We start from the raw sequence: 15,015 nt of genomic DNA, 5'->3' as shown, positions 1-15,015 counted from the left end.
CCAGCATGGTGACATTTCAACTGTGATGCTAATAGAAAGGAGAAGCGCAGAAAGCCCTCAACTAACAGCATTCCACAAACACCAGCCCTCAGCGCAACAGTGCCAGGAGGCTGTGACCTGAGAGGAAGAGAGGCACACAAATGACCAGAGTGGCTGGCACAGAGCAAGCAATCCACAGAGGGCATGTGGGAAAAGCAGAGGAATGGCAGAGAGCAGCTCACCCATGCCCCTGCAGATCCAATCAGGGGCTGTGAGGTTTCTCCAAGTACAGTGGAAGCCACTACAGATGACAGTCCAGAGAATGACAGGCTCCACCTCCTGCTTTCAATGAGCCTGACCTGGCCGTTCTGTGGCATGGCTCTAACTGGGCACTGGAGGGCAGTGAAGGAGGATGGGGTAGAATCCGGGCTTTGTGTTTGGGCAGAGTCAGCAGGCCTTGCTAGGCTGGATACGGGAAGGGAGACAATCATACCTCAGGGTAACTCCTGGGCATCTGGCTTGGGCAGCTGGTAGACCCTGAGAGGAGCTCCTGGAGAGGGAAATGGGGACTTTGCCTGGGACATATGAAGCCTGAGGAGGGGTCAAGCAGATAGGTAAATATAGAGGTCTGGTATGAGGAGCATCTTCAGGGCCAGGAATGAGAGTCTCAAAGACACAGACAATATAATATTTTCAAGAGGTGGGCAAGGTGGGATTATCTGTAAGACACAGTAAGAAGAGAGAAAGAGGCTGGGCAAAGGGGCTCATGTCTGTAATCTGAGCACTTTGGGGAGGCCAAGGCAGGTGGATCACGAGGTCAGGAGTTCAAGACCAGCCTGGCCAACATGGTGAAACTTCATCTCTACTAAAAAAATAGAAAAATTAGCCAGGCATAGTGGCGGACATCTGTAATCCCAGCTACTCAGGAGGCTGAGGCAGGAGAATCGCTTGAACCAGGGAGGCAGAGGTTGCAGTGAGTCAAGACTGTGCCGCTGCACTCCAGCCTGGGTGACAAGAGGAAGATTCTATCTCAAAAAAAAAAAAGAAAGAAAGAAAGAAAGAGGGCTCAGGATGAAGCTGCCGGCTGGCACTCTCCAGTGTAGAGAGGACGAGGGCAGGGGCCTCAAGAGACTGAAAATGAGACAGAGAGGAGCCAAGAAAGAGTCCACAAGATTTGAACATTTTTATAAAAAATGGGGGAACAGAGAACAATAACCTAGAATTGTGCTGAGAAGCAGAATAAAAATGGGGCAGAGAGCAACTATGGGTGGCAAAAGCTGTTGAATAACAAATTAAAACAGTGTTTTGAAATGTTGATGAAGTATTTAAGGAACACGATAGATGAGACAGGTTGGCTGAGGTTGTACCTTCAAATGCCCAGTGGTGGCTACTGCCAAAGCTCTGTTACTACAGAGTGGCACCCAGGCACAGGTAAAGCCCAAAGAAAAGAGGCTTCCCAATGGTGTCAATCCTCCTGCAGAAAACCTTTGACTGTACAGAAAAATCTACTCAGTAAAAAGCATATGTGGTTCCATTACCCGACTCTCTCCTCTTATGTAGGATTAAAATTTCCATAATCTATGCCTATTAAAAACTGTAGGATGGCCAAGCATGGTGGCTCACATCTGTAATCCCAGCAATTTGGGACGCTGAGGCAGCTGAACCACCTGAGGTCAGGAGTTTGAGACCAGCCTGACCAACAAGGCAAAGCCCTGTCTCTACTGAAAATATAAAATTAGCCAAGTGTGGTGGTCATGCCTATAATCCCAGCTAGTCGGGAGGCTGAGGCAGGAGAATCACTTGAAACTGGGAGGCAGAGGTTGCAGTGAACTGAGATCCTGCCATTGCACTCCAGCCTGGGTGACAGAATGAGACTCCATCTAAATAAAAAAACAAAAAAAGTCAGAGAGTCCAGGTGTAGTGGCTCATGCCTGTAATCCCAACATGTTGGGAGGAGGGGGAATCAACTCAGGTCAGGAGTTTTAGGCTAGCCTGGCCAAACTGATGAAACCCCAACTCTACTAAAAATGCAAATATTAGACAGGCATGCTGGCAGGTGCCTACAATCCCAGCTATTTGAAAGGTTGAGGCAAGACAATCGCTTGAACCTGGGAGGTGAAGGTTGCAGTGAGCCAAGACAGTGCCACTCTGCACTCCAGCCTGAGCAACAACACTGAAACTCCATCACCAAAAAAAAAAAAAAAAAAAAAGAGAGAAAACTGGAGCTGAGTCCTACTCATTGTATTTACTTTCCTAAGATAAAACATTATAAAAAACATTCCCACCAGGTGTGGTGGCTCACATCTGTAATGCCAGCACTTTGGGAGGCCAAAACGTGGGAATCACAGAATGAGGAGTTCAAGACAAGCCTGGCCAGCATGGTGAAATCCACATCTACCAAAAAAATACAAACATTAGCTATACATGGTGGTGTGCGCCTGTAATCTCAGCTACTCGGGAGAGTGAGGCAAGAAAATGACTTGAATCCGGGAGATGGAGGTTGCAGAGAGCCACTGTACTCCAGCCTGGGTGACAGAGCAAGACTCCATACAAAGAAAACAAAACAAAACAAAACAAAAGACATTACTCAGTAACATACTTTAAAGGAGGAAAAAAAGGCTTACCCAATTGTTTTGCAGAAAAGCTGATCCACTGTCTTTCTTAGTTTGGTGATTCTGGCACATCATTCTTCCTTTACTGTCGAAACACAAAAATACAAGTTTTCTCAATGTAATGGGTTTACTAACCTGGGTTGTTAATATTATTATTATTATTATTATTATTATTATTATTATTATTATTACTGTTTTAAGACGGGGTTTCACCACATTGGTCAGGCTGGTCTTGAACTCCCGACCTCAGGTGATCCACCCACCTTGGCCTTCAAAGTGCTTGATTACAGGCGTGAGCCACCATGCCCGGCCTAAATATTATTATTATAAAATAGGCAGTATCTTTTCTTTCCTGTGACTAAAACTATTTCTAAGATTCCAGAATGTACTTATTACTGAAACAATGCTAACACTGAACAAAAAAAGGAAGAACCAGACATTCATTAAAGCTTGAAAAAAGCAGAACGCGGTGTGCTCAAGAACAGCTACCGGGCCAGGCACAGTGGCTCATGCCTGTAATCCTAGCACTTTCGGAGGCTGAAGCAGGCAGATCACCTGAGGTCAGGAGTTCAAGACCAGCCTGGCCAACATGGTGAAACCCCATCCCTGCTACAAACACAAAAATTAGGCAGCCACGGTGGCAGGTGCCTGTAATCCCAGCTACCTGAAACATGAAGTGGGAAGATTTGCTTGAACCCAGAAGGTGGGAGGATACAGCAAGCTGAGATTATGTCACTGCACTCCAGCATGGGCAACCCAGCAAAACTCCATCTCAATAAATAAATAAACAGCTAGCAGGAGACATTTGCTATGGGGAGACTAGGGACATGATCTTGCTGGCAATCCTCCCATTTTAGTAAATCTAAACAGCTTAATTCCATTCTGTTTTGTCCCCATACCACGCCAGAGCCAAAACTAGTGAGAAAATCAATTCTATTTCTTTGAAAACACATCTAACAATGAAGACATGATACGCATGGCTGCATACTCTAAAAGGAAACCTTCTTATGTTCTGGGTATCATGAGCATTTGATGAATGCTTTTTCAGTTGACTGGCGTAGACTTGAACAATAAACTGTTCGATGCGCTACGCCAAATAAATCTTGCATCTGAGAAGTAGGACAAAGATTGTTATTTTACTGCTGTCTACCCATTAATCCAGCATCCACATGTATTTATAATGGGTTAATACAAAGAAAATAAGTTGACTGTTTTAGAGGGCATTAGAATTTTGACAGCATGAATTCTCTTATCCTGGAAAACAATTAATAGTTAGAGACATATTATTTCACGTGGAAGGTACCATTAAAGAAATCAATGTTAATCATTAAATAATTATTGCACATAATCTTCTCATCTGGCCTAAGACTGAAGACGTACCTCCTGAAGCTGGTTTATCAAGCTGTAAATCTCCAGTTCTTGAATTCATAAGTTCATGTCTGAAAGGTGAGAATATTTAATATTCACTAGGCAATATTTAGCACAGTAATATCCATTAGTACATATTTAATATTTAATCACCAAGGGTGGTTTTGAAAAGAAAAGACAGGCTGGGCACAGTAACTCCTGCCTGTAATTCCAACACTTTGGAAAGCTGAGGCAGACGGATCACAAGGTCAAAAGTTTGAGACCAACCAGGCCAACATGGTAAAACCCCATCTCCACTAAAAATACAAACCTTAGCTGGGTGTGGTGGCAGGCACCTGGAATCGCAGCTACTCAGGAGGCTGAGCTGGAGAATTGCTTGCACCCAAGAGGCAGAGGTTGAAGTGAGCCGAGATCACATCACTGCACTACATAGCCTAGGTGACAGAGCAAGACTCCCTCTCAGAAAAAAATTAAGAAAAGACAATCTGAATGCTTGAGCACAACTAAATCTTCAGTTGAGGTTTCTAAAGAGTAACAAAAAAAAAAATAATTGCAAATTGTCTCCTAAGTTGCTTCATGGAGCATGTGTCCTCACAAGTAAAGTGGCAACTTGGCAACACACAGCTCTTTGAAGCATACTACAAAATCTTAAATGGAATCCTTTAATATTGCATTGCATTCAAGGCTATCTTCCTCTACATATCTACAAAAACAATCATATATTCCCACATATGCTATGAAAATCTCAGGCCGAAAAGCAAGACATGGATACTCTTTTCTTCAGCAAAAGTAGCACAACATTGTAAAAGAAAATGTAAGTTGCATGCCAGTCAGGTGTGGGCGGTGTTCATGTTTCAAAAGCTAACACTGGCATGACTGACTCAAAGTTGGACCCAGATAAATTAAAAAGGGAAAGATGAAAAATACATAAAATAGGCTGGGCACAGTGGCTCATGCCTGTAATCCCAGCACTTTGGAAGACCAAGGAAGGTGTATCACAAGGTCAGGATTTCGAGGCCAGCCTGGCCCATATGGAGACTGAGGCAGGAGAATTGCTTGATCCCAGGAGGCAGAGGTTGAAGTGAGCCGAGATCATGCGACTACGCTCCAGCCGAGGCGACAAGAGTGAAAACTCTGTCTCACAAAGGAAAAAACATTCCTTTGGGAAGTCCTTCTACATAGAGATCTTCAACATGAGACTGGAGAAAAGGGGTATAGGATCATCAACAGACCATTGGCTTTTACTGTTTGAGCTATCGGGACAAAAAGAAAAAGAGAGATCATTTAAACACAATCTGTATTGCTCTTTAACTTTTTATTTTTCAGATGGAGTCTCGCTCTGTCACCAGGCTGAAGTGAAGCAGCACAATCTCAGTTCACTGCAACCTCCGTGTCCCGGGTTCAAGTGATTCTCCTGCCTAAGTCTCCTGAGTAGCTGGGACTACATGTGCCCGCCACCATGCTCAGCTAATTTTTATACTTTTAGTAGAGACAGAATTTCACCATGTTTGCCAGGATGGTCTCGATCTCCTGACCTCGTGATCCACCCACCTTGGCCTCCCAAAGTGCTGGGATTACAGGCATGAGCCACTGAGCCAGGCATTGCTCTTTAACTTTTATAATTTCATCTTTACTTCTGTTATTGTAATTCAGTCCAAAGAAAAACAGTGTGAGGAAAATAAAAATAACACCCAAAGTGCTAATATTCTGTTCATCAAAGTTTGCAGTGAAATATCCCACTACAGCCAGGCAGGGTGACTTACCCCTGTAATCCTAGCACTTGGGAGGCCAAGGCAGGTGAATCGCCTGAGGTCAGGAATTGGAGACCAGGCTGGCCAACATGGCAAAACCGCATCTCTAAGAAAAATACAAAAATTAGCCAGTTGTGGTGGTGAGTGCTTATAATCTTAGCTACTTGGGAAGCTGAGATAGGAGAATCACCTAAACACAGGAGGCAGAGGTTGCAGTGAGCTAAGATCACCCCATTGCACTCTAGCATGGGTAACAAGAGCAAAACTCCAGCTCAAAAAGAAAAGAAAAGATACATAGATCCCATTACATTAAGGCAATGTAGATACAGCCAGACTTTCTACAGAAATCTGAACCACATTATAAAGAGAGAAAAACATACCAGCTAATATTATTTAATACATACAGTACTAAATGGAAGAGGTAATATTTTCAAAACAGAAACATCAGTGTAACCTTATTGGACTTGTAAAAATAATTTTTTTTAATAACGGAAACAGAAGATTCCCTGAACTGCAACTTTTAAGCTAGCATTTATTTACTCAAGATTCAACTAATATAACAGCTATAAAATGCCAAGAGCTGGGCTGGGCATGGTGGCTCATGGCTGTAATCCCAACATTTTGGGAAGCTAAGGCAGGCAAATCACCTGAGGTAGACCGTTCCAGACTAGCCTGACCAACATGAAAAAAACCCATCTCTAATAAAATATAAAATTAACTGTGGCATATGCCTGTAATCCCAGCTACTCTGGAGGCTGAGGCAGAATAGCAGCTTGAACCCGGGAAGCAGAGGTTGCAGTGAGTTGAGATTGAGCTATTGCCCTACAGCCTGGGCAACAAGAGCAAAACTCCATCTCAAAAAAGAGCTACCCAAGTGGGGGTGGCTCACACCTGTAACCCCAGCACAGTGGTAGGCCAAGGTGGCTGGATCACCTGAGGTCAGGAGTCCGAGACCAGCCTGGCCAACACGGTGAAACCCCATCTCTACTAAAAATTAAAAAATTAGCCAGGCATGGTGGCACTCACCTGTAGTCCTAGCTACTAGGGAGGCTGAGGCAAGAGGATCGATTCAACCTAAGAAGTGGAAGTTTCGGTCAGCTGAGATCACACCACTGCACTCCAGCCTGAGTGAAAGAGCAAGACTCTGTTTCAAAGAAAAAAAAAAGAAAGTCAAGAGCATGGGGAGTATTAAAATCAAACATAACCAACAGTCTCCCATCAAAACAGCTCCATTTTTTTGCTATCATCGTGTGTTAAGGTCTATCTGCTAAACACTGATATTAGTACTAATGTTTCAAGTGCACTATACAGCACATTAGTGCTTAGATTTAATATCCTTTGCTGTACACTAAACTTGAATATCATACTTTCATATTACAAAAAAAAACTTTCCCTAAGGCAATTACCATTAATATTGCTTTAAAATTATAAAATGTGAAGATTGTTTTTATAATTTCACGTTTTATAATTTCACAACAGATGAACATTGTTGTCTTTAAACAAAATAATCTAATAAACCACCATCACAACAAAAGCCCCCACAACATAATCAGTTTCAACTTATAAAAGCACTGACATTTATAAAAATTGTCAGTCAATTTATAAAACAGTGAATTCATAAAACTTTAACAGCAAATGATTTGTACTCAGAATAATACTAAATTAACAATATCATAAAAACATAGGCCGGGTGTAGTGGCTCACACCTGAAATTCCAGCACTTTGGGAGGCCAAGCCAGGTGGATCACTTGAGGTCAGGAGTTCAAGACCACTCTGGACAACATGGTGAAACCCTGTCTCTACTAAAAAATAGACAAGTTAGCTGAGCATGGTGGTGCACGCCTATAATCCCCGCTACTTGGGAGGCTGAGGCAGAAGAATTACTTGAAACCATGAGGCAGAGGTTGCAGTGAGCCAAGATCTCATGCCACTGCACTCCAGTGTGTGCAACAGAGCAAGATTCTGTCTCAAAAAATAAATAAATAAGTAAATAAGAACTTAAGGAAGACGCATTTATTGTGTATTTATATACCCGGTATTATGTGAAGCACTGTAGCATGTTATCAAATCTTCGAGACAGATCTGCAGTTCTCACAACCACGAAAGACAATACCAAGGCTCAGACAGGATAAGAGACTTGGCCAAGCTGACCTCATCAACTGCCCGCCTTGGCCTCCCAAAGTGCTGGGATTACAGGCATGAGCCACCATGCCCGACCTAATACCAAATTTAACAAAGCAGATAAAGAGAAACAATTAGTTAAAAAGAAAAACAATATTAATTAAATCCCCAAGATCCAGGGCTTTGCAATAAATATGTAAATAAATCCCCAATATCCATGCTGAAAGTTTCAAAGAAATGCTAACCGATAATTTAAGAGATACAACTTTTCCTTAGCTTTGCAGTAATCTAGAAACAAAGAATGTTTCTAGATTGTAGACAGACACTACAAGATGAACAGCGAGGCCGGGCGCGGTGGCTCAAGCCTGTAATCCCAGCACTTTGGGAGGCCGAGGCGGGTGGATCACGAGGTCGAGAGATCGAGACCATCCCGGTCAACATTGTGAAACCCCGTCTCTATTAATACAAAAAAATTAGCTGGGCACGGTGGCGCGTGCCTGTAATCCCAGCTACTCAGGAGGCTGAGGCAGGAGAATTGCCTGAACCCAGGAGGCGGAGGTTGCGGTGAGCCGAGATCGCGCCATTGCACTCCAGCCTGGGTAACAAGAGCGAGACTCCGTCTCAAAAAAAAAAAAAAAAAAAAAAAAAAGATGAACAGCGACTCCATTGTGTAAACACTCATGAACAAAGTATTACAGGACTTTTCCAGTTTAGACATACCGTATTTTCTTTCAGATAATTCTTCGATGTGTTTACGTAGATCAGTGATACGATCATTCCATTTCTCTGAAAATTGAGCAAAGGTTGATTGTCAATAATATGTCCCTATTTCAGAGCAACATTAACATATGATGACTTATTTCCTGTATTTTACATCTCGACAGTCCATACCATTTTACTGCTTTTGAAAAAATTTTTCCCTTTTTTGGCGGTTCTCATAATTAGTTTAATTGGACACTGTAAGAGAAGTTTTAAAGTCTAGTACCTCTTTTTATCCATTTGCCCCTGGACTCCCCCGCCGGGACCGGCTCGCTGTCCCTGGTCTCCTCCTGCCCCCCCATGCACCGTTTGCCCCTGGACTCCCCCGCCGGGACCGGCTCCCTGTCGCTGGTCTCCTCCTGGCCCGCTCCCCGCACCATTTGCCCCTGGACAGCCCCGCCGGGACCGGCTCGCCGTCCCTGGTCTCCTCCTGCCCCTCCCGCAGCCTTTGACCCTGGGCTGCGCCGCACGGACCGCCTCGCCAGGCCTGTTCTCCTCCTGACCCCCGCCGCACCGATTGCCCCTGGACTCTCCCGCGGGAACCCGCTCGCCCTCCCTTGTTTCCTGCTGCCCCCCCGGCACCGTTTGCCCCTGGACTCCCCCGCCGGGACCGGCTCCCTGTCCCTGGTCTCCTCCTGCCCCCACCCCGCACCTTTTGCCCCGAGACTCCCACGCCGGGAACGGCTCGCCTTCCTGGTCTCCTCCTGCCCCCCAAGCACATTTTGCCCCTGGACTCCCCCGCCGGGACCGGTTCGCCGTCCCTGGACTCCTCCTGCACCCCCCCGCACCGTTTGCCCCTGGACTCCCGGGCCGGGACGGCCTCGCGGTCCCTGTTCTCCTCCTGCCTCCCCTCGCACCGTTTGCCCTGGATTCCCCCGTGGGGACAGGCTCGACGTCTCTGGTCTCCTGCTGCCACCCCAGCACCTTTTGGTCCTGGACTCCCCCGTGGGGATCCACTAGGGTTCCCTGGTCTCCTCCTGCCACCCCCGCACCGTTTGCCCCTGGACTCCCCCGCCGAGACCGCCTCGCTGTCCCTGGTCTCCTCCTGCCCCCCCCCCCCCCACGCACCGTTTGCCCCTGGACTCCCCTGCCGGGACCGGCTCCCTGTCCCTGGTCTCCTCCTGGCCCCACCCCCCCACCGCACCATTTGACCCTGGATTCCCCCGCTGGAACCGGTTCACCGTCCCTGGTCTCCTACTGCCACCCCGGCACCTTTTGCCCCTGGACTCCCGGGCAGGAGCTGGCTCGGAGTCCCTGGTCTTCTCCTGCACCCCCCGGACCGTTTGCCCCTGGACTCCCCCGCCGGGACCGGTTCACCGTCCCTGGTCTCCTCCTGCCTCCCCCGCACCATTTGCCCCTGGACTACCTCGCAGGGACCGGCTCGCTGTCCCTGTTCTCCTCCTGCCCCCCCACGCACCGTTTGCCCCTGGACTCCCCCGCCGGGACCGGCTCCCTGTCGCTGGTCTCCTCCTGACCCGCCCCCCGCACCATTTGCCCCTGGACACCCCCGCCGGGACCGGCTCCCTGTCGCTGGTCTCCTCCTGACCCGCCCCCCGCACCATTTGCCCCTGGACACCCCCGCCGGGACCGGCTCGCCGTGCCTGGTCTCCTCCTGCCCCTCCCGCAGCCTTTGACCCTGAGCTGCGCCGCCCGGACCGCCTCGCCAGGCCTGTTCTCCTCCTGACCGCCGACGCACTGTTTGCCCCTGGACTCCCCCGCCGTGAACGGCTCGCCGACCCTGGTCTCCTCCTGCCCTCCCACGCACCGATTGCCCCTGGACTCTCCCGCGGGAACCCGCTCGCCCTCCCTTGTTTCCTGCTGCCCCCACCGCACCGTTTGCCCCTGGACTTCCCCGCCGGGACCGGCTCCCTGTCCCTGGTCTCCTCCTGCCCCCATCCCGCACCTATTGCCCCGGGACTCCCCCGCCGGGACCGGCTCGCCGTCCCTGGTCTCCTCCTGCCCACCCCGCACCATTTGCCCCTGGACTCCCCCGCTGGGACCGGCCCTCAAGTGATCTGTCTCAGCTTCCCAAAGTGCTGGGATTACAGGTGTGAGCCACCAAGCCGAGCCACAGACTTTGTTATTAAATAGCCTAACCCAAGTGGGGCGCCGTGGCTCACACCTTTAATCCCAACAACTCTGAAGGCCAAGGTGAGAAGACGGCTTGTACTCAGGAGTTCGAGACCGGCCTGGGCAACACGGGGGCAAGACTCCCCCCATCTCTACAAAAAAATACAAAATACTAGGTCAGGCATGCACTGTGCCTGGCTAATTTTTGTATCTTTTGTAGAGACGGGGTTTTGTCATGTTGCTCAGGCCGGTCTCACACTCCTGATTCCAAGCCATCCTCCCGCCTCGGCCTCCCAAAGTGCTGGGATTACAGGGCCCAGGCAGCCTCCATTTTTCTTGAAGCAGCCCCCCAATATCGCACGCTTGGATAGTTTTCTTTTTTAGTTTTTAAGACAGGGTTTACCTCAGTCTCGCAGGCTGGAGTGCTGTGGTAGGATCACAGCTCGCTGCAGCCTTGAACCTTGGGGTTCAAGTAGCTGGGAGGCTGAGGTGGGACTACAGAAATGGGGTCACACCACTTTGCCAGGCTGCCCTTGAACTCCTGGCCTGAAGGAAACGTCCTACCTCCCCAGGGTCCGGACACACTTTTTCTATTTTTGACCCACATAAACGCGGTGCTGGGTCGCAGTTTGTTACCTACGCTTCTCCGGCCAGCAGCACACAGGACACAGCGGGAGGTGGAGGTTACCGGGCTCTGCTCTGCGGAGAAGACAACGCAGCTCCCAGACAACACACCTCCGCGTGAAGTCGCCAACGGTCCGCCTCTGTGACGTTGCCGGAGGCCGGCCCCTCACGCGGAGCCAACCGGAAGTAGAGGCGGGGCTGCTGGTTCTTCCAGGAGCGCGCATGCGCGGGCTGGTAACGGAGACGGCTGCAGAGCGGGCACTTCCGCGTTCTCCGAGCTCCCGGCAAGGGAAGGAGGTGAGTGCGTGAGCTCCCGGTGAGGGAAGGGGTGTGTCCGAGCTCCCCGTGAGGGAGGGGGTGTGTCCGAGCTCCTCGCGAGGGAGGGGGTTGTGTCAGCGGTCCCCGCGAGGGAAGGGGGTGTGTCCGAGATCCACCCTTTTAACAAAATTTTAATTGAGCAATCCAGGATTGATAACTACGGGCATGAAAGTGTATAGCAGACCTAGAACATACTCATTTTGCATGATTGAAACTTTGTAACTGCCAGGGAGTAACTCCCTCTTGCCTCCGCCACAGCCTCTGGCAGCTACCATTCTTCTTTCTACTTCTAGGAGTTTGACAATGTAACTTTTGAGATAAGATCTCACTCTGTTGCCCAGGCTGGAGTACAATGTGCAATCCCGGCTCACTGCAGCCATGACGTCCAGGGCTGAAGTGATCTTCCTGCCTCAGCCTCTTGAGAAGTTGGGACCAGAGGCATGTGCCACTATTCTAGGCTACTTTTTAAATTTTCTGTGAGACAGAGTCTCACTATGTTGCCTTTCAACCTGGTCTCGAATTCCTGGGCTCAAGGGATCTCACCTGGACATTCAAAAGTTCTGGGATAACAGGCATGAGTCACTGTGTTCAAATGACAACATTTGTTTTTTTGAGATAGTATCTGGCTCTGTCACCCAGGCTGTAGTGCAGTGGAACGATCACTACAATCACCACGTCTTGGGCTCAAGCAATACTCTCGCCTCAGCCTCCTGAGTAGCTGAGACTACAGGTGTGAGACAACATGCCTGGCTATCTGGCTATTTATTTCCTGAGTAGCTGGGACTACAGGTGTGAGACACCATGCCTGGCTATCTGCTATTTGTTTCCTGACAAGCTGGGAATACAGGTGTGACACACCATGCCTGGCTATGTGCTATTTATTTCCTGAGTAACTGGGACTACAGGTGTGAGACACCATGCCTGGCTATCTGGCTATTTATTTCCTAAGTAGCTGGGACTACAGGTGTGAGACCCCATGCCTGGCTATCTGGCTATTTATTTCCTGAGTAGCTGGGACTACAGGTGTGAGACACCGTGCGTGGCTATCTGTCTATATGTTTCCTGAGTAGCTGGGACTACAGGTGTGAGACAGCATGCCTAGTTCTCTGCTATTTAGTTCCTGAGTAGCTGAGACTACAGATGTGAGACACCATGCCTGGCTATCTGGCTATTTATTTCCTGAGTAGCTGGGACTACAGATGTGAGACACCATGCCTGGCTATCTGGCTATTTATTTCCTGAGTAGCTGGGACTACAGGTATGAGACATCATTCCTGCATATCTGGCTATTTACTTCCTAAGTAGCTGGGACTACAGGTGTGAGACACCATGCCTGGCTATCTGGCTATTTATTTCCTGAGTAGCTGCGACTACAGCTGTGAGAAACCATGCCTGGCTATCTGGCTATTTATTTGCTGTATAGCTGGAACTACAGATGTGAGACACCATGCCTGGCTATCTGGCTATTTATTTGCTGTATAGCTGGAACTACAGATGTGAGACACCATGCCGGGCTATCTGGCTATTTATTTCCTGAGTAGCTGGGACTACAGATGTGAAACACCATGCCTGGCTATCTGGCTGCTTATTTCCTGAGTAGCTGGGACTACAGGTGTGAGACACCATGCCTGGATATCTGCTATTTATTTCCTGATTACCGGGGAGTAGAGGTGTCAGACACCATGCCTGGCTATCTGGCTGTTTATTTCCTGACTAGCTGGGTCTACAGGTGTGAGACACCATGCCTGGCTATCTGGCTACATATTTCCTGAGCAGCTGGGACTACAAGTTTGAGACAGCATGCCTGGCTCTCTGCTATTTATTACCTGAGTAGCTGGGACTACAGGTGTGAGATACCATGCCTGGCTATCTGGCTATTTATTTCCGGAGTAGCTGGGACGCCAGGTGTGAGACAACATGCCTAGCTATCTGGCTATTTATTTCCGGAGTAGCTGGGACTACAGGCTTCAGACACCATGCCTGGCTATTTGGCTATTTATGTCCTGAGTAGCTGTGACTATAGGTGTGAGACACCATGCCTGGCTATCTGACTATTTATTTCCTGAGTAGCTGGGACTACAGGTGTGAGACATCATGCCTGGCTATCTGGCTGTTCATTTCCTGAGTAGCTGGGACTACAGGTGTGAGACACCATGCCTGGCTATCTGGCTACATATTTCCTGAATAGCTGGGACTACAGGTGTGAGACACCATGCCTGGCTATCTGGCTGTTCATTTCCTGAGTAGCTGGGACTACAGGTGTGAGACACTATGCCTGGCTATCTGGCTATTTATTTCCTGAGTAGGTAGGACTACAGGTGTGAGACACCATGCCTGGATATCTGGCTGTTTATTTCCTGAGTAGCTGGGAATACAGGTGTGAGACACCATGCCTGGCTATCTGGCTATTTATTTCCTGATTAGCTGGGACTACAGGTGTGAGACACCATGACTGGCTCTCTGCTATATTTTTCCTGATTAGGTGGGACTACAGATGTGAGACATCATGCCTGGCCATCTGCTATTTATTTCCTGAGTAGCTGGGACTACAGGAGTGAGACACCATGCCTGGCTATCTGCTATATTTTTCCTGAGTAGCGGGGACTACAGGTGTGAGACACCATGCCTGGCTATTTGGCTATTTATGTCCTGAGTAGCTGGGACTACAGGTGTGAGACATCATGTCTGGCTATCTGGCTATTTATTTCCTTAGTAGCTGGAACTACAGGTGTGAGACATCATGCCTGGCTATCTGGCTATTTATTTCCTGAGTAGCTGGGACTACAGGCGTGAGACACCATGCGTGGCTATTTGGCTATTTATTTGCTGAGTAACTGGGGCTACAGGTGTGAAAAACCATGCCTGGCTATCTGGCTATTTATTTCCTGTGTATCTGGGACTACAGGTGGGAGACACCATGCCTGGCTATCTCACTATTTCCTGAGTGGGTGGGACCATAGGTGTGAGACACTATGCGTGGGTTCCTGCTGCTTGTTTCCTGAGTATCTGGGACTACAGGTGTGAGACACGATGCCTGGCTATCTGCTATTTATTTCCTGAATACTTGGGACTACAGGTGTGAGACACCATCCCTGGCTATCTGGCTATTTATTTCCTGAATAGCTGGGACAACAGTTGTGACACACCATGCTTGGCTCTCTGGTATTTATTTCCTGAGTAGCTGGGACTACAGGTGTGAGACACCATCCCTGGCTATCTGGCTATTTATTTCCTGAATAGCTGGGACAACAGTTGTGACACACCATGCTTGGCTCTCTGGTATTTATTTCCTGAGTAGCTGGGACTACAGGTGTGAGACACCATGCCTGGCTGTCTGCTATTTGTTTCCCGATTAGCTGGGACTACATGTGTGAGACACCACGCCTGGCTATCTGTCTATTTATTTCCAGAAT

The 15,015-nt window shown here is 48.5% G+C and overlaps 1 protein-coding gene across 1 annotated transcript in view; it reads right to left on the bottom strand.

Annotated features, from left to right (window-relative positions):
- The window catches only part of LOC135272913 (DNA polymerase epsilon catalytic subunit A-like), a 37,631-nt gene that overhangs the window by 4,851 nt on the left and 17,765 nt on the right, over nucleotides 1-15,015 (bottom strand). The window contains exons 4-6 of the mRNA XM_064371616.1: nucleotides 8,552-8,617; nucleotides 3,972-4,030; nucleotides 2,604-2,676 (exon numbers count right to left, since the gene is read on the bottom strand). Of these exons, the coding sequence (XP_064227686.1) occupies nucleotides 4,025-4,030; nucleotides 8,552-8,617 (72 nt within the window). The 3' untranslated portion in view covers nucleotides 2,604-2,676; nucleotides 3,972-4,024. The remainder of the gene's footprint in view (nucleotides 1-2,603; nucleotides 2,677-3,971; nucleotides 4,031-8,551; nucleotides 8,618-15,015) is intronic.

Source organism: Aotus nancymaae, unplaced genomic scaffold (assembly GCF_030222135.1).
Source record: "Aotus nancymaae isolate 86718 unplaced genomic scaffold, 86718_ANA_hifiasm-v0.15.2.pri h1tg000145l, whole genome shotgun sequence".
NCBI classification, from domain to species: domain Eukaryota; kingdom Metazoa; phylum Chordata; class Mammalia; order Primates; family Aotidae; genus Aotus; species Aotus nancymaae.
The sequence above is the reverse complement of the archived record's forward strand: the minus strand, read 5'-3'. Positions and strand labels throughout refer to the sequence as shown.